The sequence below is a fragment of the Ipomoea nil genome, unplaced genomic scaffold, assembly GCF_001879475.1.
Source record: "Ipomoea nil cultivar Tokyo-kokei standard unplaced genomic scaffold, Asagao_1.1 scaffold0761, whole genome shotgun sequence".
NCBI classification, from domain to species: Eukaryota; Viridiplantae; Streptophyta; class Magnoliopsida; order Solanales; family Convolvulaceae; genus Ipomoea; species Ipomoea nil.
Genome location: NW_017617189.1, coordinates 2,515,708 through 2,539,733, shown reverse-complemented (window position 1 = coordinate 2,539,733; position 24,026 = coordinate 2,515,708). Strand labels below are relative to the sequence as shown.

The following is a 24,026-nucleotide window of genomic DNA, read 5'->3' as shown; positions in this document are numbered from 1 at the left end:
GCCTAATTGCATTTTCAGGTTACGTTTAGTGGCCAATTTGGACCTTATTCCTTTAAAAATTAAGCTTGCCTATCCGTTGATGGGCAAGTAGTGAGCCAACGAAACTGGCTCTTGTTCTTCAAGGAGTCGAAATGGTTGTAAAACTTTTTTTTTTTTTTTTTAAATATAGAGGTGTTTTAGGGAAATCATTCTCACAAACGCTATGTAAAAATATTGTAAATTGCAATGTTTGTATTTTCAGTGGTTTGGAACAAATTGTTGTTTCAAACTGTTGAATAACCAAACACTTTCTTTAGCATTTTGATCTTTGGGTTACAATATATTTACCAATCGTCCAATATGGTTACATTATAATTAAAGATTTTAATTTTTTACTACATCAAAATTACTTAAATTAGGAATTTCATTATCCATAATAATTTATTCAACAATAATGGTTGAACTAAATGAACATTGAGCAAAACACCTAAAGGACGGGTACCGTTGATTCATTCATTGATCTTGTATATATGTGCATTCATTAAATATATTAAAATTCTTTGCTACAAAATTACTTGTGTTACTATTTAAAAAAAAGTTTAGTAACAATTATAAATTTACAATAAATCTCCTATATTACATTGTATTCATATATTATGAGTTACATATTTAAATAAACAAATTCGACGTTAAATTACTTATGTATGAACTTTTCATATATAATCTTGCATTGATATATTTTTAAATATTTATTTAATTATAAACATTGGCAATGCGCGTGTAAATTTAGTGTGTATATATATATATATATATATATATATATATATATATATATTGGATGAGGGTGGTAATAATGTTTTAGAAACTAGCTTAAAGACATATGAAATAGAATAAAGGGATGAAAAAGAATCTAGAAAATGTCACTAAAAATATAAGAAAGACATTTTTTGTCAAACTAGACATTTTTTTAATTGATTCGAATAAATATTTATTTTCCTTTGACTTTACTTTCAAATATTTAAAGTACGGCTAGATACCTATAGTCAATAAATGGCAAGAAAATCAACATTTATTTAACTACTCAATAAATGGCAAGAAAATGAACATTTATTTAAGTACTACAAAACATTAACGTTTATTCAAGTATATACAAATATACTATACTATAAAGGATGCTTCTAACATTTAATATGCTTCTAACATTTAATTTAGTTTTTAAAAAAATCAAGAATTCTATGTAAATTAAATTTGAAAAAAAAAATTCAAATATAAAAAGTTCGATTTTTTTTTTTAAATTTTATGGAACATATTTTGCTTTAACTTTTTCAAAACAAAATGCGATCCATAAATTAACAAAATAAATAATTCAAGCCAAATTAGACTACAATTGTTATACAATTGACCATAGTCAACACAACATTGTGTAGATCATAGTCATCAAATTAAATTGTAGTAGAATTAAAATGATATTTTAGTGTTGTTATAATGAAACTACTGTATGTAGAAAATGAAACTAAAATCTAGAGTCATACAATAACATATATTGTCAAATTAACTTAAAGTATAATTAAAATAATACTTCAGTATAATTATAATTAAATTAGTGTAAGTGGAAAATGAAATTAAAAAATAGAGCTCATGCAATAATGTACATTGTCAAATGAAACTGTATGTAGTGAATTAAAATGATACTTTGGTATTGTTATAACGAAACTAGTGTATGTGAAAAATGAAATTGAAAAATAAAGTAATATTTTCAAATAAAATTGAAATGTAATTAGAATGATTTCTAAATTATGGTCCACGTTGCTATATAGATCATGATCCACCCTAAACTTTGCAAATCATTATTGCGTGGACCATGGTCTACACAGTTGCATGAACTACGGTTCAAAAATACATAAAGTACATTATTCTAACTCATAAAATACATTATTCTAAAACATAAAATATATTATCTTATCTTTAAAATTTCATTATTCTAACACATAAATACATTATTCTAAGTTTCTAACTCATAAAATACATTATCTTACCATAAAATGTTCATTATTCTATTTAAACATCAAAATTACATTGTTTTTGACCGTGGTCCAAACACTAATTTGCCAAACTTTGTCATTAGACTAACTTATGGGTTACAGTTTTGGGGTTATTATACATAGCCCAATAAAATTCAAATTTGGGAAATTACAATTACACCCTTCGTTTTAACCACAATAACAAACCTACCCACTCCGATTGATACTCTTCTTTGGTTTCCGTACTGTTTCTTCAATGTTAGCGCCACAGCCTACAAACCGAACTCCATAAATAAACCGCCTTCTCCATCTCTGAAAGCTCTCCAACTTGGGCAAGAAGAACGACGAGAAAGAACAACAAAGCGGTTCTTCAAGGGTTCCGAAGAATCGGATATTCGGATCGCCTCCATCATCGACGCCAAACGTCGCGTCTGTCAGGTAAATCTTTCCACAATAAGTAATGCGTTCCGAGTTTTGCTCCATTGGGTGGTTGCGTATTTCTTCTTTTTGATTTTCTTTGAAAAAAAGTTGAGAATTTGAGGTTGTGTTTTTGTTCTCTTGATTGGGAAAAGAAGAAGTTGATGGGGAAGAAAGGAGAGTTTTTGGTTGGTTAATTTGATACACTGAGGTGAAAGTTGAGAAATTTTTGGGGAAAGGAAATCTGGGTTTTGTTTATTCATTCCTATTGGGAATTGAGATAATATTGTTGTCAAGAAGTAGTAGTGAGTACATTGCTGAATAGTAAGAGTTTGATTGCCCTATAGTTAATGTTTGTGTTATTTTATCTGTCCCTTGAAGAAGATATAACTTCTTTTTTAATCATTTTTTGAGTTGTGTTGGAATATCACTACGCCAAAAGCTATAGAAAATAAGCAACTTTATTTTCTTATACCGTTTTTTGAGAGTAAGGTGTTAGAATGTTGAGCATATAACTATTAATGTGCAATTTAAGTACAGGTTTAGGTTTTTAGTTGAGATGAACGACATACTTTAATTTGGTATCAGAGTCATGGGTTTGAATCCCCACACTGAGGGGCGTGTTGCACATATAACCATGAGATGGAGCACATGCTTTAATCTTGCTTTTAGTTAGGTCTCTGCCCAACAATCCCCTAGCTAGTGGACTTGCCCTGCCCAACAAGTTGTGATGACTATTGCTAGCAGCATTATGTATATATTAAGTGTCTAGGTTATCTTTATCATTGATATACAGGTAAATGTTGTGATCATATATCATATGACAGTATATCTACATTGAACTGTATGTTAAAGTTTTGTGTTATGCTGTTCATGGTATCTGGTTGTATTTATGAATCTACTTCTGTTATTTTTGTTTTGTCCCAATTAGTAATAACCTTAGTAGCTAATTCTGTGGAGTTTCTGTTTAAGTTACAGGTTAACTGTATAAATGGCTCAATGACAGACAAGGGGAATCTGATCCCATGAACAGAAAGAAAAGATCTATGAGGTCCAAGAAAGACAAGTTGCTTATTCACGCGAGAAATCTTGGCCTAAATAATGGACCTGCTGATCTTACTCGTCGAGAACAGAATGCCATTCTTGTGAATTTCAAGAATGAGCAAATGGCATCTCGAAATGCTATTAAACTAGAAAATGCAGCGCTCTTGTCAGCTGGAAATAGTTTATTGGACGATGCTTATGAAAATTACCAAGGTTGTCCATCAAAATTCCTGCTTATGTGCTTGAATATGATTCAGAGTGATCTGGAGCACGATGAAGCCATGATTAATGACAGGGGCACACCGTTCTTTGCCCTACCGTGGGGATTTGAGTTTTGGAAGCATTATTCAAATGGAAAAAATATTTTGGATACGAGTCATGCCCATTCTACGGTTGAGCAAATTGCTTGGATTGCATCAACTGCTTCAGATACTATAACTAGACGGGAGGAAGAAGGATTTTCAACCGCAAACCCCTTCCTTTTGTACCTGGTTCCCTCTCAACACGAGGCCATTAAGGTTCACTTGATTTCTTTTTATTACTTCGAATTTCAATATTCATGTAACCTTGTTTTGTAAAATTTAGCATAAAACTTAGAGATCATAAGATCAATGTGACACTTGAAGGAGCACATTTCCAATATGACCGTCTTCTTGCTATGGAAACAGAATCACTCATTGAAAATATGAAACAAAATGCAGCCTCCCTAGAACCTCTAGTTTTGGAGGGTTGGGGAAAGAAACTATTAGCATTCAAAGCAGTACTGTATAATTTTTAGGATTCCGCTGATGAGTATGCATTATATATGTATATGCTTAGGTACGCCAAGTCTTCAGGCCTTTGAAAGCGTGTGGAATTCATACAATCAGTCTACATTCAGGCACTTCCATAGACCATCAAATTGACGGGTGAGTAAAATTTCCCATATCTTATCCTTTTCCCGTGTGTAATTAAGCAATCTTTGTTATTTGATGCACTTGGAGACTCGGGTTTGTTAGTTTGCTCAATATGGTGATGCCCGTTTTTACATAACGAGAAGCGAGGCTTCTGATTAACTTTAATATATTCATACACACACACATTTCAAAGAATACTTGTTTAGTTTGACTTGCTTAGAACAAATACGATCATATCGACCTGAATTTCTGCTTACCCTGCATTCAACTCGCTGTTTGATTTTGATTATGACAGCATGAGGAAGTGTGAACCAGAGTTTATCATCTCCACCCCTGAGAGGCTTACAGAGCTCATCTCACTTAATGCCATCGACTTATCTGGGGTTTCTTTGCTGGTAATGTATTCATTTCCTTCATTTGTATATTGTTTTTAAAGGACTTTTGATTCATTTTATGATTTTATAGTTCATTTCTTGTCTCTGATTCTGCAGGTTATTGATGGACCTGTTTATGAAGGTGGCAGTATTGATGCTATTAAAACTATTAGGAATTTGATTCCTGGTAGTTCACAGACTCTGATTTTTGGTGGTTGTTTGAATAATCTTGAGTCTGTTTCTGCGCTATAGAACTCCTCCAAAAAAACCCACAAAAAAAAAAAGGAGAATTTTTCTACTAATAACTATACAAGTTGAGCCAAGTTTGATTTATTCATATATTCAAAACAAGAACACTATGCAATACTTTAATTTTTGCATCTTCTATTTTAAAATTTAAAAATATAATTATATTTTTGTTCTCTTTTTAAAAATTATATTAATTATATTAATATTTGAATGTTGTGTTCTATACAATATAAAATTAAAATTATAAGCTTATTTAGCCTAGGGGGTGCTTTTGGCAAATAACTGATAGCTGTTAGCGGATTGGGTTAGCAGGTTTGACTAGTTGATAACATTAGTTGGTTGTAGAAAGATGTTTGTTAAATTAGTTGTTAGCTTATAACTGATTATATGTAAAATGACCTTTAAGGGTATAATTTATTCTCAAAAATATTGAAAAAGTTACTTTTGAGTAGCTTTTTTGAATTTTAGTATTATGGAGCAATACGTTATTACAAAAAGTTGATTAACCAAATATTTATATTGGTTGTTTAACTAAGTCAAATAGTTAATAATGGTCAAACAAACTAAAATTTATTGATAAACTAACTTTGTTACTAAACAGGGTCTAAGTATATAGTAGGAAGAGTGCATTTTGTGTGTTTGTGTATTCGAGAAAGCCCCCATAAGGCAGGGTCTAAGTATATAGTAGGAAGAGTGCATTTTGTGTGTTTGTGTATTCGAGAAAGCCCCCATAAGGAAGAGTACAATCATCTAACCCTTAGCAACTCAAACTCACTTAAACCAAAACACCAAATTTTTCTACCAAATGTCATATAGAAAGAATATTGTGAACATAATCTCACACCAAATTTTATTCATCTCTAACCCATTTACACCAAAACTCCAAATTTCTACACTAAAATAATTTGAGTTTTCAATTATTAGTTCGAATTTAATTAGTTTAATATAATTTAGTTCGAACTTAATTCTTTTAATATAAAATATAACTTGTGATGTAAATAATAATTTTTATAACATTAATTATTTTAAAAAAAATTGAATTTAACAATATTTTTAAAAATCAAATTTAACAATATTTTTAAAAATTTAATTTATTCCATAATAATATAACATAAAACATCTAGTACATTTAATTATCGGAATTACTATATCGATCCCACAAATGCTCAATCAATACATTAGGAGTGCATAATGAGCCTTTTATCTTTACTTTGTCTATGCCGAGCAAGAAATTCTTGAAATATAATATTCTCATCTCTAGCTATATCAACTTCAAGAGTCGATGTTTTCCTCCAACCTTGTATATCTGCTTGTTCATTAGGTTCAACCTCAATGATCATATTGTGCATTATAATGCATGATGACATTATATCGATTTATCCCAAAAACGCGTCGGTCCCTTGCCTATTGCAAATCGTGATTGGAGAACTCCAAATGCACGTTCTACGGCTTTTCTACACGATTCTTGCATCATCGCAAATAACTTCTTTTTTTGCCCTCGAGGTTCATGAATGGGTTGTACCAATATGGACCATTTTGGATATATACCATCGGCTAAATAATATCATGCGTTCTACTCTTGTTCTCGAATAACATAATGACAAGGATGTGCTATACCTTTTGCAAGATTTGCAAACAAATGAGATGCCTCCAATACATTAATGTCATTATTCGACCCCAGCATACCAAAATATGCATGCCAAATCCACAAATCATAATTAGCTACAACTTCAAGAATAATAGTTGGTTATCTACTCCGCCCAACATATTGTACAGCCTAAGCAATTGGATAGTTTTTCCAGGTCTAGTGCATGCAATGTAAATGAATAGTTGCAAGTATTTTCCCTTAATACAATATATTATAATATATTATATTATTGGGTGGTTGTGGTGCAAGTAGAAGATTAAGTCAATTGGTGACTTAATCTGTTAGGCAACTAAGGATATTCAGTTAAGCTTTAACTGAATATCTGCCTACGTTGAAGGCATGTAGGCTTCTAAACAAAATAGTCCTCCCACAGCTCTCGTGTTCAGAATACACGCACTATCAGGTATTCGGGAGAGAAGTGGTAGACAAAACACTAACGTTTATCCTGCAGGTTTACCATCCCATGGCAATAACAACAACTATGGCAAGAGATATTCGAATGATCCTGAAGCTTCCGCTATATATATATATATATATATATATATATATATATATATATATATATATATATATATATATATATATATATAACATTTAGATTAAATAAAAATTTTGATTAATTACTTTATGTAAGTCTTCGTTGTCCAATGTTTATTGGATTTGTAATTTTTTAAGAAAATATTTTGGTATTTGAAAGGTTATTATATACATATCAGAATTTTTGTTATAACATTTAGAGTAAATAAATATTTTTATTAATTACTTTATGTAACTCTTCGTTGTCCATTGTTTATTGAATTTGTAATTTTTTTTTGTTTTTAAATATTTTAGTATTTGAAAGGTTATATACATATCACAATTTTTGTTTAATTAACCATTTAAGAGGATATTCTACCACTTCGTATACTTAAATCACTATTACAAATCATAAATGCAAATGTGAATGCAAAGTGAACGAAAACTTTTGCAATCCTCAATACTAACATTAAATTAAATATACACATACATAGCGCGATAAACATGAACCCTATAAATAAGTCTTGTGGAGAAAAATGTTGGAGCTGTCATGGAGCTGCATATGGCATGTTGGGACCGCGACCGCATTCACGAGGGGGAAGAAGACAGTTGGTTGAAGATTAAGGTGCGTTGATGCACCATAAAAAAATATGTAAATCCAATTTCATATATAGTCTGTGAGTTGTGAGTTCTGCAGTTGTATGTGAAGAAAAATGAAAATGTTGAAGAAATAAACCACCATGGGCAAGAGAAAGAAGCCAAATGTACCATTAAATAATCTGGAGTATTTGTTTTTTTTTTTTTAATGATTTTGAGCCTGCTTCACATATGTGAATAATGTCAGATTTCAAAACATTGTTAATGTGAATAAAAATATCAAAAGTGAAATACAAACAATTAAATGTTAGTATGTTTAAAAAATTACTGTGCCCTTATTTTATGTGTGTGTGTGTGTGTGTGTGTGTGTGTGTGTGTGTGTGTGTGTATATATATATATATCTACTATCTACTATATATATATACTAATAAGAGCCCAAGAGAGTTAGGCCTATAATGGGTAGAAAAAATGGCGGTCACAGATTTTAATCAAATGAATGGCTCAGATTAATTAAAAGATTGATCAGATTTAAATTTTACACTAAAATTTCCTAAAATACCCACACACCGTTACTAATTCCGTTAAAATTTTAAGAATTGCCGTTAGTTTCATCGTTAACTTACTCATTGATTTCAATAAAAAAAGGTCTTAGGTTCGAACCTCATCCCAATCAAAGTTGGCATAATTAGTACTCTATTTTACTCTTATTAAATTATATAAATAATAATTTAGTAGTTACAACAAAAAATAATACATATGCATTTCTTTAATTTAGAATTATGTGTCCACAATACCTTTATTCAAAAAAAAAATTATTCATTATCAATCAATTAAATAAGAGAAATAATTTTATTAGTTATATTGTCGTTATTTTTCTTCAATATAAAAATTCTTTATATTCAAATTTATTAATTGATTATATTCGCTACATTATCCTTACAATGTCTTTATTCCGTGAAAAAAAAATTATTAATTATGAATAAATTAATTAAAAGAAATATTTTCATTAGTTATATTGTCTTTATTTTTCTCAAATGTAAAAATTTTTACATTCAAATTATCAATCATTGATTATATTCACTACATTATCTATTATTTTTTTTTGTGCACTATTTTTCTAATTAAATATCAAAGGTATAATACAAAATAATGCTATATATTTATTTACCAAGTATTTTATTAATACCATGAAAAAATTTAAAAAATATAATTAATAAAGCCAACCATATTAACTACTTGAGAGATTTTGTGACAACGAGAGTATCCAAATCACACAACAAATTGAAGTGAGAACTACCTCGCAATGTCCTTGTTTGACAATCAGCAGTTAGCGGTTAGCGTTAGCGGATTATACTAGCGGATTTGACCAGCGAATTTATTTAATTATTAACATTGGGTAGAAAAAATGACCGCCAAATTATTAAATCAAATGAATGGTTCATATTGTTAAGGTTTTAATTTTTTCTTTTAAGATTTTCTAATTTATCCTTAATTATATGATTATCCATTTAACTTTTCCATTAATTCACCGTTAGTCTAATTCTAATATTAAAGTCTAATATAGAATTATAACTACACCATTAATCTAATTCTAATATTAAAGTCTTAATAGAACTTAACCACAAATCCTAATGTCGGAATCTCCTCAAACAATATTAGTATATATTTAATATTTTATGTCCTAATTTTTATTTGTTCTCCCTTATGTCCCGTATTTGGTTTCAACCATACCTATACATTATTTTATTGACAATTATAATCAATCTTGACTATATTATCTTGCATTTGTAAACTTAGAATTACCTATTTAACCCGCACGGGCTTAGTGGGTAGTATTTGGGAGAAGAGACGAAGGTTTGAACCTCGGCGGCGGCAGTGCGGGAATTATGTCCAAAGTGGGCAGATTCCTTGTGCGTATCAGCATTTGGCCATGTTTGCTGAACCATTGAGTCACCGTGATTTACAACTTCCCACAATGCTCTGTCGAGTCGGAGTGTGGGGGGCCCTTGGGGTTGGGGACTCAACCTTTGGGAGAAGAATTACCTATTTAAATACGCAAATTCAACCTTCAATTATCTATGCATGAACAATTTCAATATAATCCTGTCTTAATATACTTTAAAGTACTTATTTAAAAAAAAAGCATTGGACATTATCCCAATCGCGCAATTCGCGTAAAAAACTAGTATATATATATATATATATATATATATATATATATATATATATATATAGGCGAGTTCAGGTGCGGCAGTGTCTTACGGTGCGGCAACACCAATAGTTCAACAAATATGCACCATCAACGTTAGGAAAATACACCACAAAAAACAGAGTAAACAGAGCCCTGCATCACCAAACACACATCACTACGTGTAAGTAAACACCATACACTGTTCATAAATACACCATTGGGGGTGGTGAGTTATATGGTGTATTTTTTTGAGTCTGTTGTGTATTCTGTGATGTTTTATTGCATTTCATTGTGGTGTGTTTTTCTAACACTGTTAGTGCATATTGTTAACACTGTTGGTGTATTTTGGAATTCCGCCGCACCGCCGCACGGGAAGACCCCGCAGCATTTGAAATTTATTATATATATATATATATATATATATATATATATATATATATATATATATATATATATATATATATAGCAATACCGGGTTAATCAAATATTTTGAAACTAATATATTCGAATATAATTTTGTATATGAAAAAACAATTCAACTGTATTAATAAATCTGGAAAAATATATTAAATGGGAAATTACCCTATAGCAAATTTTATATTTATATAAGTTATAATTCATGTAATTATTCCATCAATTTTTTTAGTTTTATGGTTATAAATATTTAAAATTTCTTAGTTTTATATTTATACAACTTCAAAATTTTTTAGTTTTAAGTTATAATTTATTAAATTATTCCCTCTGATTGTTGGATTTTTCAGTATTTAAGCATGTTTAGTGATATATATAGATATCTTTTGGGTTAGTAGTTCACACTCAAGTAACAGATAGCCAAAGGAGCGTGGAATGCCGCAGAAAGAAGAAAACGTAGAGAGATTATCGGCAAGCGTATTTGAGTGAGAAGTTGCGCAATAATAATGGATTAGGGTTAGGGATTTGGAGATTTGAGAAGCTGTACAATAGTAATGGGTATATGGTTTGTTATTTGGGTTTTGTTTTGTTTTTTTTTTTTTTGTTTTTGTTTTTGTTTTTTGTTTTTTTTTTTTGCGCAAATTATGCCGTGCAATCATGTGCACCATGCATGGTGTACACAGTTGTAAAAAAGACGTCGTTTTGATTAAAAACGCGCGTCCGACTTTAAAAAAAAAATCAATTTCGATTGCCATTAACGGCGTTATGTTGTGCATGATTTGAACTATATATCAAGAATTAATGAATTATATATCCAGAATGAATGAACTATATATCTAGAATGAATGAACTATATATCCAGAATGAATGAACTATATATCCTCCAGAATGAATGAACTATATATCCAGAATGAATGAACTCACTACTACAAAAAACACTTACCACGGCGGTTATTTTTATAAGTACACGGCGGTTCTTGAAGTGCCGTGTAAGTGACCGCCTTTGTAAATAAAAACTTTCTACGGCGGTTATTTGAACCGCCATGTATACTTCTAAAACACGGCGGTTGCTAACCGCCGTCTAATCTCACGATGTATGTCGTGTAATCTCAACAATTATATGTATAGACGGCGCTTTTCTTGATGAACCGCCGTCTATTCATATGTATAGACAGCGGTTCAATATAAGAACCGCCGTCTATTCATATGTATAGACGACGGTTCTTATATTGAACCGTCGTCTATACATATGAATAGACGGCGGTTCAATGTAAGAACCACCGTCTATACCGTCTATACATATGTATAGACGGTGGTTGTCTTGAGGAACCGCCGTCTATACATATATTTTTCACCTTAAAAGAAAATAAGGTTACATTATATATTATATTTTTTGTTACTACATGAGACGCCTTCGCAGAGGCTCGTTACGATTGGTTGGCTCCTGGGGTCGCTTGGTTCATCTCAATGATGTGGGTTCACCTCGTTTCGCCCAAGGTCCGGGGCATGTGCCACTGGTCCTCCGCAGAGGCTCGTTACGATTGGTTGGATCCTGGGGTCGCTTGGTTCATCTCAATGATGTGGGTTCACCCCGTTTCGCCCAAGGTGGGTCCCGTAGACCCTGTAATCTTGTTCCGGGTACACTCGGCGTCACACTTCCCCTTTGTAGCCAACAATCCAAGCTATGCTCAGGGTTTAGGGGGGGGGCTCAAGGCCTATGGTTCGGGGGGGGCTGGGTGCAATGCAGGGCCCAGGATCATTTTTATCAACATATTTCGACCCACGCTTGGGGTGGGAATCGATCCCGGGCCTTCCTTTTTAAAGGTCCATACCGAATACCATTCAAACCACAAAGGAGATGGTTAATTATGCTATGTAGGAACATAATATACGTGCACATGTATATAATTAGAAAATACTAGGTTTTCTTGGATTAAGAAACTATTAAGCTTAATGAATAATATTGATTTAGGAAAATTTAATAAAATTAGTCGTATGCACAAACGGTCCTCGTACAATGCCCAAAAAAATATGGAGTATCACACCTTTACACGGCGACCGCCGTCTATTAAGTGACGTAAATATATATTAGAAGGCGGTTATTTAAGAACCGCCGTCTATTAAGTGACGTAAATATATATTAGAAGGAGGTTATTTAAAACCGCCGTCTATTAAGTGACGTAAATATATATTAAAAGGCGGTTATTTACAACCGCCGTCTATTAAGTGACGTAAATATAAATTAGACGGCGGTTATTTAAGAACCGCCGTCTATTGATTGACGTAAATATATATTAGATGGCGGTTATTTAAAATCGCCGTCTATTAAGTGGCTTAAATATATATTAGAAGGCGGTTATTTAAAACCGCCATCTATTAAGTGACGTAAATATATATTAGAAGGCGGTTATTTACAACCGCCGTCTATTAAGTGGCGTAAATATATATTAGACGGTGGTTATTTAAGAACCGCCGTCTATTAATTGACGTAAATATATATTAGACGGCGGTTATTTAAAACCGCCGTCTATTAAGTGGCGTAAATATATATTAGAAGGCGGTTATTTAAAACCGCCGTCTATTAAGTGATGTAAATATATATTAGAAGGCGATTATTTAACAACCGCCGTCTATTAAGTGACGCCGTATATAATAGACGGCGGTTATTTAAAGACCGCCGTCTATTAAGTGTCGTAGTATATAATAGAAGGCGGTTATTTGAAGACCGCCGTCTATTATGTGCCGTAGTATATAATAGAAGGCGGTTATTTAGAAAACCGACGTCTATTATGTGTCGTAGTATAACAAAATATAATAGAAGGCGGTTATTTAAAAAATCGACGTCTATTAAGCGACGTAGTATATCATTTCTGTAGTAGTGACTATATATCCAGAATGAATGAAATATATATCCATAATGAATGAACTATATATCGAAATGAATAAACTATATAGTTCAAATTATGCACAACATAACACCGTTAATGGCAATCGAAACTGATTTTTTTTTTAAAAGGAGTACGTCAAAACGACGTCGTTTTTGCAACCATGTGCACCATGCATGGTGCACACAGTTGCACATCATAACGCTTTTTTTGGTTTTGGACCAATTTTTTGCAAGATGAATAAAGACTTTGATTTTAAGATATGTACTAATTTTTTAATAATTTGTAATTTTGATTAGTATTTTAATAATTGTTTTTAATAATTTGTAATTTTATTTGTAATTTTGATTAGTTTTATTTATTATTACTAATCTAACTTTTCATAGTCAAAATAACGATTGATATGAGATCATAACATTTATACTTAAATTTTCTATACCGTGCATCACACGAGTAAAATACTAATATATATATTTATATATATGGGGAGCCGAAAGTTCGGCTCCCCTTAGTTTTGTTACTTTTCCCACATTGGTGGGAAAAGTGGCATGGGAGCCTTTGAGGCTCCTATGAAAGGAGCCTTAAGGCTCCAATTTTTAAAAATTAAGCTTGTCCATCCGTTGATGGGCAAACAGTGAGCTAGCGCAATTGACTCTTGTTATTCAAGGAGTCGAAATAGCTCTACAGTAATTTTTTATTATTTATTATTTATTATTTTTATTTTTTGTAAATATAGAGGTGTTTTGGAGAAATCATTCTAAAAAACGGCAAGCGAAAATATTGTAAATTGTAATGTTTGTATTTTCAGTGATTTGGGACAAATTATTGCTTCAAACTGTTGAATAACTAAACACTTTCTTTTGCATTTTGATTTTTGGGTTACATCATATTTACCAATCGTCCAATATCTTTGGGTTACATTATTAATTAAAAATTTAAATTTTTACTACATCAAAATTCCTTAAATTAGGAATTTTTTTTATCCATAATAATTTATTCAACAATAATGGTTGAACTAAATGAACACTGAGCAAAACACCTAAAGAATTGGTACTGTTGATTCATTTATTGATATTGTATATATGTGCATTCATTAAATATATTAGAACTCTTTGTAACAAAAAAACTTGGTTACTATTTAAAAAAGGTTTAGTAACAATTATAATGAAACTCTTATATTACATTGTATTAATATACTATGAGTTACATATTTAAATAAACAAATTCGACATTAAATTACTTATGTATGAACTTCTCATGTATAATCTTGCATTGATATACTTTCAAATATTTATTTAATTATAAACATTAGGCATTAACTTATTCGTGCAATGCGCGCATGTAAAACTAGTATTAGTATAATTGACTAATAATTATTATGATAATTAAATTAATAATTAACATACTAATAATATACTTTCAAAAAAAAAACATACTAATAATATAATTACAATTAAACATGAGTCGTTAATTTTTTTAATTATAAATAACTTGGTGATTATAAATAAATAAATAAATAAATAAATAAATAAATAAATAAATAAATATATATATATATATATATATATATATATATATATATATATATGTTATACTTAATATATAATACTACGAGAACAAAATAAATTATCATTCTTATTTTTTCGTGTAATTAGTTAATTACTATGATAATTTTATAGTAATCTTACATATATTTTTATATTTAAGGTATAAAAATATAATTGTACAATATTAGTATAATTACTAATAATTATTATGATAATTAAGGAATTAATTGTACATATATTAATATAATTATTTTTTATAATTACAATTAATTTTTTGAGTACAAAAAACCGACGGTTTGCTAACCCATCTCAGTTTTCCCGCCAAAAAAAGAAGGCGAAAGCTAGGGCTCGTCTAGTCGCTCACACCATTTGCGCAGCACTGCAGCAGTCCGTTCTCTTCAAACGCACTCAAAAGAGTAAAACTTTGTATCGTCACTTTAAATAAAAAAAATGGCCAGCCCGTCCGATCCACAGGCATCTGCCATTTCAGCTGCTGAGGTTCAGTAAATATGCGAATCAAATTTTGTTTTGTTCTTGAAATTTGATTAATTTCCGAAAGTTATTGCATTAGTTTCATGTTAAATCCTGCAGTTGGAGTTTCTCGCGGAGGATGAGATGGTCGAAATTGTGCCCAACATGAGAATGGAACCCCTAAATTTGATCTGCGTATTCATTTCCTCTTTCAATTTCACATCGTTTTAGTTTGTTTATTCTTCAATTATTCATATCCATATCTCAAAACTTGTAATTTCAATTTTTGTAATTGACAGGGAGATTTTGGCCCTTTTCGCCCCCAAATAGCCATACAGGTTCCTCTGTGGCTGGCAGTGGCCCTGAAGAAGAGAGGGAAATGCACTATCAGACCTCCTGAATGGATGTCAGTTGGTGAGTGAATGACTACTCTCAATCAAACTCAAATTCGGTCATTATTGTAATGATTTAGAAGCTAGAGAGTTCAATAATTAAGGCTTCTTCTCATGGAATTATATGATTTTTATTTGAGGTGTGATTGGTTAGTATCTAAAATCAGCCATTGATTGTTTTGGATGATGTTCAGAGAATTTTGTGTTATGTATATAATTTGGTCATTGTTATAATGGTTTATAAGCTAGAGAGTTCAATAATTAAGGTTTCTTCTCATGGAATTATATGATTTTTATTTGAGGTGTGATTGGTTAGTATCTAAAATCAGGCATTGATTGTTTGGGATGATGTTCAGAGAATTTTGTGTTATGTATATAATTTGAGTTAATACCCAAAATCGTCCTCGACTATAGTGGTTTTTCTCAATTTCGTCCTAAACGACTTTGGTGACCTAATATCATCCCAGACTTTTGTGTTTCGCTCAATTTAGTCCCAGACTTTTGTGTTTTTGCTCAATTTAGCCCCTCATTTGTTATTCTGTCCATTTGATGTTAAATAAATAGACAATTCAGTAATTTTAATATTGACATCTCTTTACTCATAGACATGTGAACTGCGAAATCCTTTTTTTCTTTTACGAATTACTCCCAGAATTACTCCTAAAACTGCGAATATAAAATTTGATTTGCAGGTCCTAGAGTAATTCTGGGTGTAATTCGTACAAGAAAGAGGAATTTCGTACTTTACAAGTTGAAAGTAAAGAGAGATCAATATTAACATTACTGAATTGTCCCTTTATTTAACACCAATTTGACGGAATAACAAATTGAGGACTAAATTGAGCGAAACACAAAAGTCTGGGACGATATTAGGTCACTAAAGTCGTTTAGGACGAAATTGAGAAAAACCACTATAGTCGAGGACGATTTTGGGTATTAACTCTATATAATTTGGTCATTGTTATAATGATTTATAAGCTAGAGAGTTCAATAATTAAGGTTTCTTCTCATTGAATTATATGATTGTTATTCGGGGTGTGATTGGTTAGTATCTAAAATCAACCATTGATTGCTTTGGATGATATTCAGAGAATTCTGTGTTATGTATATAGTTTATAACTTTATATACACATTTTTATAGTTCCATTACTTTCTTGTTTGTAATTTTTTATGGATTATTGTTGATGGTTTTGCTTATTTGATATGGAGTACTAATTTTTATGCCATTACTTAGAGAAGTTAACTCAGGTCTTGGAAGCAGAAAGGGATTCTGAAGGGTTCCAGTCATTACCATTTCATTATGTTGAAATCTCGAGGATTCTATTTGATCAGTAAGAAACATATTACAGTAATTTTCATTCTTCTTAGTTGATCTTCTGTTGCTAATGTCAATATATGGTGATGTAGTGCCCGCGAGGACATACCAGATATCTATATGGTTAGTCCACTCTTTAGTCTCAACCTGAACTTACTTTGATTTTTTACATATTCACTTTTTCAAGAATTTTAAGTAGATGTTTTTGATAGGTGAGGTCTCTAATTGAGGATATCAAGGATGTAAGATTCCACAAGATTGGGACTGGGTTGGAGATTATATCCAAGGAGCGCACTTCTGCATTGAGGGTATGCTTTTACTCCCAAAGATCTTTGCTTGTTATGCTATTAAATGAAATTCTTTGAACTTACAGTTAAGAGTGGCAAACTATTCTTTGGATCATATTATACCCTTACTATGATTCAAATGCGGAATTATTATTGTTATGCATTTTCTGTAAGGATGCAATAATGGTGCAACCATGAGTGCAGCTCTTGTTAGATTGATGAATTTAGTCTTGGTGGTATAGTGTTAGGGAATTCATAAATCTTAGTTTACTTTTGTTCTTTTACACTCCAATAAGTTACACATGTGCTGCATTTCTAAAATAACGTTGGATGAAGTGAAGATGATAAGAACGTATTATTGCCTAGGAATGGATCTTTTGGCTAGAAATGCTCCTGATAGCAGTTCACTTTGTGTTATTATTTTGAAATCATATCTTGCACAATATGATTTGTTTTGAGTAAGTTGCTAGCTTTTACTACAACGGATATTCAAGGTGTTAAAGGAAAAAGGGTTTTATTTTTCGTGTTGGGACAATATTTTGCAATGCAAAGATGCAAAGAGTTTTGTTTGTTATAGTTGCTGTATTTGTCTATTAGCCTTTCTCACTATCACACTGAATCAACTACCTTTGCAGCTTAAAAATCTATCGGCAATGGAAGCAAATGTAGTGCGCCCATTTGTTACAACAGCATTGCAGACATTCTATAAGCTAAGCAGTCCAGAGTTGATATCGGAATCAAATGGTGTGCCCAGCAGACAGCGCCGGCCAATCAATGCACCAACTGTAAGTACTTCTAGTGTGTTGTATGGTTTCTTGTTCTTTAGCTGTCTTCTCTTATTAGGAATGGCAACAAGTCAGGGCGGAGTGGGGACATATTCCCTGCTCTCCCGGGGGAATTCGTTTCCATCCCATCTTTGTTCATACAACGAAATTTTGAGGATGGGGAATTCCTATACCTAACCTCATCAGGGATGGAAATTGGGCCTCCCTATCAGGTTCTGGTGAAATTGCTATTCCGTCATTTCTACCCTTTCTATTTGGTATAATAGGCTTCTTTTTATCACTTTTAACACATGGGGAATTCCTATACCTAACTTCATCGGGGAGGGGAATTGGGCCTCTCTGTCAAGTTCAAGTTATATTGCCATCCCGTCATCCATATACTTTCTATTTGGCATAATAGGCTTCTTTTTACCCCTTAACACATGGGAAATTCCTATACCTAACCTCATCGGGGAGGGGAATTGGGCCTCCCTGTCAGGTTCAGGAGAAATTGTCATCCCTACACTTTCTACTTGGCATAATAGGTTTCTCTTTACCACTTTTAACACACTCTTCTCTGACATCCAGAGGGTTACTAAACCTAGATGATGCATTCCAACGTGATATCCAAATCATCATGTTCTTGCCAACCTCTTCTGCACTGTTGATAAAAGCCAGCAAGAAAAGTAATGCTATCATGTATTCATGTGAGTTTGTTTGCAGCATCCATTTATTTTCCTACTTTTGTATTATGTTTTAGATTCTGGTAGTGAAGAAATTTAATACTATGAAACTGATGCGACATTATGACACTTAGATTAATTCTATTTAACTTATATTGCAGATAGCTTTATATTTTTTAGGTTCTCGCAATGACACCTTCATTTTTTAACAGCAATAGACGAAGACGTACTTTTTTCTTTTTGGGAAATTGTATGAGTCCTAATTTTGGGAAATTGTATGAGTCCTAATTTTGTGATAGAGTAGTGGTATTTCTTGATTTAGTTCTAAATGATTTTTTGTGCTTAATTAGGTCATGAATTTCGATAAATTTACCTAATTGAGTCCTCTGTTTCTGTTGGCTATTAGAATTAAGGACTAAATTGGATAAAAATCATTATAGTCAACGATTAAATTAGTACTCTTGTACAAATTATTACTCTTGTGTAAATTATTACTCTTTTTGTGCCAATTTATACTCAATTAGTGTTAATTAGTACTCCTCTTTTGCTAATTATTACTCATCTTGTGCTAATTAATACTCAATTGGTGTTAATTAGTACTCCTCTTGTGTTAATTAGTACTCTTGTGCTAATTAGTAGTCCTCTTGTGTTAATTAATACTCAATTAGTGTTAATTAGTACTCTTGTGCTAATTAGTACTCCTCTATTGCAAATTATTACTCCCCTTGTGCTCATTTATACTCAATTGGTGTTAATGAGTACTTCTCTTGTGCTAATTAGTCTCATTTGGTGCAAATTAGTACTCTTGTGCTAATTAGTACATAATTGGTGCTAATTAGTACTCTTATGCAAATTAGTACTCTTGTGCTAATTACTACACAATTGGTGCTAATTACTACTCTTATGCTAATTAGTACGCATTTGGTACTAATTAGTACTCCTCTTGTACTAATTAGTACTCTTCTTCTACAAATTAATACTCAATTGGTGTTAATTAGTACTCCACTTGTGATAATTAGTACTCCTCTTGTGCTAATTAGTATTCATTTAAGAGCAAATACAAATTTTAGTCCCACGAGTATTAGTAAAATGATGATTTTAGTCCACATATTTAATTCCTACCAATTTTCATCCACGATTATTGTTTTAATTTTAATGCCAAAATTCATCACGTCGGTCACCCGTTCATTTAAAACATGTCAAAATCTATAAATTTTAAGGATATTTTCGTCATTTTCAACTTAAGATTCCAATTTGAGCATGGATATATAAATAAATTTATGCCCTAAGATCGATCCCAATTCGCAGTTTTCCTCCTCATCCTACCTCAATTTGAGGAGAAGAACTGCGAATTGGGATAGATGTTAAGGCTTAAATCTCTTTTTTCATACTCAAATTGAGATCTTAATTTGAAAAGGATGAAAATACCCTTAATAATTTCATATTTCGGCATGTCTTAAACGAAGGGATGACCGGCGTGATGAATTTTGACATTAAAACAATAATCGTGGATGAAAATTGGTGCTAAAGCAATAGTCGTAGATGAAATTTGGTAGGAATTAAATATGTGGACCAAAATTGTCACTTTGCTCATACTTGTGGGACTAAAATTGGTATTTGCTCTTCATTTAAATACTAAATTAAATTAGTAGGATTTAATGATTTATTAAATTACTACATTTAAATTTTTTAAATTAGTAGTACAAATTAAATTTGTACTCATTTGGTGCTAATTCATACTCATTTGGTATTAGTTAGTACTCAATTGGTGCTAATTAGTACTCATTTGGTACTAATTAGTACTCCTCTTGTACTAATTATTACTCTTCTTATGCAAATTAATACTCAATTGGTGTTAATTAGTACTTTTCTTGTGCTAATTAGTATTCCTCTTGTGTTAATTAGTATTCCTATTGTGCAAATTATTACTTCTCTTGCGCTAATTAATACTCAATTGGTGTTATTTAGTACGCCTCTTGTGCTAATTAGTATTTATTTAAATATTAAATTAAACACTATTTTGAATTAGTAGGATTTATTAAATTACTACATTTAAATTTATTAAACTAGTAGTACTAATTAAATTTGTACTTATTTGGTGCTAATTAATACTCATTTGGTATCAATTAGTGCTCAATTGGTGCTAATTAGTTCTCATTTGGTACTAATTAGTACACAATTTGTGCTAATTAGTACTTTTCTTGTGATAATTAGTACTCCCCTTGCGCTAATTAGTACTCTTGTTCTATTTAGTAAAAAAGTAATTAATAATCAATTGGTGTTAATTAGTTCTCCTCTTGTGCTAATTACTACTAGTCTTGTGCTAATTAATACTCAATTGGTGTTACTTAGTACTCTTGTGCTAATTAGTACTTCTCTTGTGCAAGTTATTACTTGTGCTAATTCATACTCAATTGGTGTTATTTAGTACTCCTACTCTGTTAATTAGTATCATTTAAATACTAATATAAATACTAATTTAAATTAGTAGGATTTATTAAATTACTAAATTTAAAAATTTTAAATTAGTAGTACAAATTAAATTTGTACTCATTAGGTGCTAATTAGTACTCATTTGGTACTGATTAGTACTGTTGTACTATTTAGTATTCTAGTGCAAATTAATACTCAATTGGTGTGAACTAGTACTCCTCTTGTGCTAATTAGTATTCTTCTTGTGCTAATTAGTACTCCTCTTGTCCTATCACTTGCCTTGTGAATAAGGCAATAAAGATGGGAGGGTCCCAACTAAAATCTTGGAGGTGTACGTAACGCTCATCTCGAAAAAGGAGAATCCAGAATCGATTAGTGACTTTAGACTGATTACTCTTCTGAATGTTAGCTTCAAGATTATCTCTAAGGTAATGGTGAATAGAATGAGACCTATTATGAAGAAGTTCATTAGTCCGTACCAGAATAGTTTCCTGCCTATGGGTCTGTTTTGGAAATCCATGATGGACAACATCATCTCAGCAGGAAATCATCCACTCAATGCGGCAAAAGAAAGGGGATAAGGGTTACATGGCGATCAAATTAGATATCCACAAAGCCTATGACAACATTCATTTGGGCTTTTTGGAGGTTACTCTTGAGGACTTTGACTTCCCTCAACATCTCATCAGATTAATTATGTTTTCGATTAAGGAAAGCTTTATTATCTTGTGGAATGGGGAAAAACTTGACCCCTTTAGCTCTGGGCAGGGCCTTCGGCAGGGTGATTCTCTAGCCCCCTATATTTTCATCCTTGTCATGGAAAGATTGTCGTGGAAAATCCAAGAAGAGGTCTGGAGGAAAAATTGGAAATCGATTGTGGTCTCCCAAGGAGGTATTGGTGTCTCCCATTTTTTTCGCTGACGACCTTATGCTTTTTTATGAGGCCTTGGAAGCCCAGGGTCACACCATTATGGACAGCTTAGAGAGTTTTTCAAGGATATCAGGTTTAAATGTTCATGTTTCTAAGTCAAACATTTTTTGTAGCCCTAATACAAGTTCAGGGATTAAGAGGAATCTGAAGAGGATTACGGGCATTCCCGTTTCTGAAAACTTGGGGAACTACCTTGGCGTCCCAATTCTCCAACAAAGAGTTTCTAAGAAGACTTTTGGGTACATCTTGGAGGGGATGAAAAGAAAATTGGCCAATTGGAAGGCTGACGCTCTCAGTCTTGCCGGTTGCATGGTGTTAGTTCAATCGGCCCTCCAACCATGCAGGTGTTCAGGTTCTTGGTGGGGGTCTGTAACGCGATTGACAAAGTCTCTAGGGGTTTCTTTGGGGTGATACTGAGAATAAAGAGAAAAATCCATCTTGTGGGGTGTAATGAAATTTGCAAACCAAAGAGTGCAGGCGGGTTGGGGCTTAGGCTGTGTATTGATTTCAATGATGCTCTAATGGCAAAACTTGCCTAGCAGATGAATACTTGTCAAGACAAACTTTGGGCTCGAATTATGAATGAGAAATATGTGAAAATGGGGGCTTCTTTATGGCTTCTGTCCCGAAGAATTCGTCTTGGGGTTGGAGGAGCATTATGAGAGGACGTTCTACCATTGAAATGGGAGCTGCGTGGCGAGTGGGGAGTGGAAAGACCCTGAACTTTTGGTCTGAGTAGTGGGTTGGTGACTAACCTCTCGGTCTCCTTGATAGTGTGACGATCTCGGATGATATCGCGGATGCTAAGGTCAGTGATTTCATCTTGCCTAACCGTTGTTAGGATTTTAACAGGTTGCAAAGTTTTCTACCCCATGAAGCGGTTAACAAGATCAAGGCTATCCCAACCCTTAAATGATCAGATTACAGACCCACTCTACTGGCCGAGATTCTCAACAGGTACGTGTTTTATTCGAGCTGCTTTTATGTATCTTGCAGGGCCTGCTGATGAAACAAAGGACATAGACTGGGTTTGGAAGACTCGTGTGTCGGAGAGGTGTACATGTTCTTGTGGCTGACAGTGAAGGAGAAGCTCCTGACTAATGTTGAGCGATACAATAGAGGGTTGACAGACGATAGTTCCTGCATGGAATGTAGAGAAGAAGAAGAGACCATGGCGCATATTCTAATGGGATGTGACTTCGTTAAAGCCTGCTAGAGAAGAACCTACCATCCGATACCCAATTCAATACAATCGTATCTACGTCTATGGGACCACCATCAGTGAGTCCAATCCACTATCTCAACCAGTCAATCATACAGATGGCAAAGAGATCACAATCTCAACCCAATGTGTGTTATACCTCACAAACATAAGGTAGAAACCCAATCTGATGAAGCGTATAGAGGATTGTTGAGGCGGATATCAAAGTAAGTAGTTGTTAAAACAGTCCCTAGTTTGGAGATCCACGTTGTCACTGTCTGACCCACTGGCTCACTCACTACTGCACCACAGTTGTATGGAATACAGTCCTCAAATCAGCAAAGGAAATGTTGTCTTCTCAATGGAAATATTTATCATGAACCATGATGGTATTGAGAAGATGATTCGAAGATTCAACTGTTAAACGCTCATGGAAGAAGTTGTCTTGCTAGTGAAAAATACTCTCTCGTGTGTAAAGTTTCAAGGCTGCAAACTTCTTCAAATAAATAGGCAGGCTTTGAATTTTGGATGGCAAGTAATCCCTTAGGGAGCGTTTGGTTCAGGTCATCTTAGATTACCTAGGTAATCTGAGTCTGGTAATGTTATATTACCTTGTTTGGTTCAAGTTATAAGATTACCTGGTAATGTTATATTACCTGAAAGCTGACGTGACGGTAATGTTTCAAGGTAATGTGATTACCCCCATTTTTTTAGGTAATCTTAGATTACCTTGAATTATTCCAACTTTGCCCTTGTTAACTAATCCTTATATA

At 32.4% G+C, this 24,026-nt stretch overlaps 2 protein-coding genes across 4 annotated transcripts; both read left to right on the top strand.

Moving 5' to 3' along the window:
* Window positions 1-2,195: 2,195 nt before the first annotated feature.
* On the top strand, window positions 2,196-5,077 carry LOC109176860. 2 transcript variants are annotated; one of them, XM_019326257.1, is made up of 5 exons: window positions 2,196-2,438; window positions 3,396-3,979; window positions 4,281-4,369; window positions 4,653-4,752; window positions 4,849-5,077. In XM_019326257.1, the coding sequence occupies exons 2-5, from the start codon at window positions 3,443-3,445 to the stop codon at window positions 4,981-4,983; spliced, it is 861 nt and encodes a 286-aa protein (XP_019181802.1). In that variant the 5' UTR covers window positions 2,196-2,438; window positions 3,396-3,442; the 3' UTR covers window positions 4,984-5,077. The 2 variants fall into 2 exon arrangements, with proteins under 2 accessions (XP_019181802.1, XP_019181803.1); XM_019326258.1 differs by having other exon boundaries at window positions 3,390-3,979.
* A 9,986-nt stretch (window positions 5,078-15,063) lies between these two features.
* Window positions 15,064-18,867, top strand: LOC109176819 (DNA replication complex GINS protein PSF2-like). Of its 2 annotated transcripts, none has more exons than XM_019326219.1 (8): window positions 15,064-15,274; window positions 15,368-15,442; window positions 15,547-15,661; window positions 16,874-16,970; window positions 17,047-17,077; window positions 17,167-17,262; window positions 17,877-18,026; window positions 18,594-18,867. In XM_019326219.1, the coding sequence occupies exons 1-8, from the start codon at window positions 15,227-15,229 to the stop codon at window positions 18,612-18,614; spliced, it is 633 nt and encodes a 210-aa protein (XP_019181764.1). In that variant the 5' UTR covers window positions 15,064-15,226; the 3' UTR covers window positions 18,615-18,867. The 2 variants fall into 2 exon arrangements, with proteins under 2 accessions (XP_019181764.1, XP_019181765.1); XM_019326220.1 differs by having other exon boundaries at window positions 15,064-15,285.
* The last annotated feature ends 5,159 nt before the right edge of the window (window positions 18,868-24,026 follow it).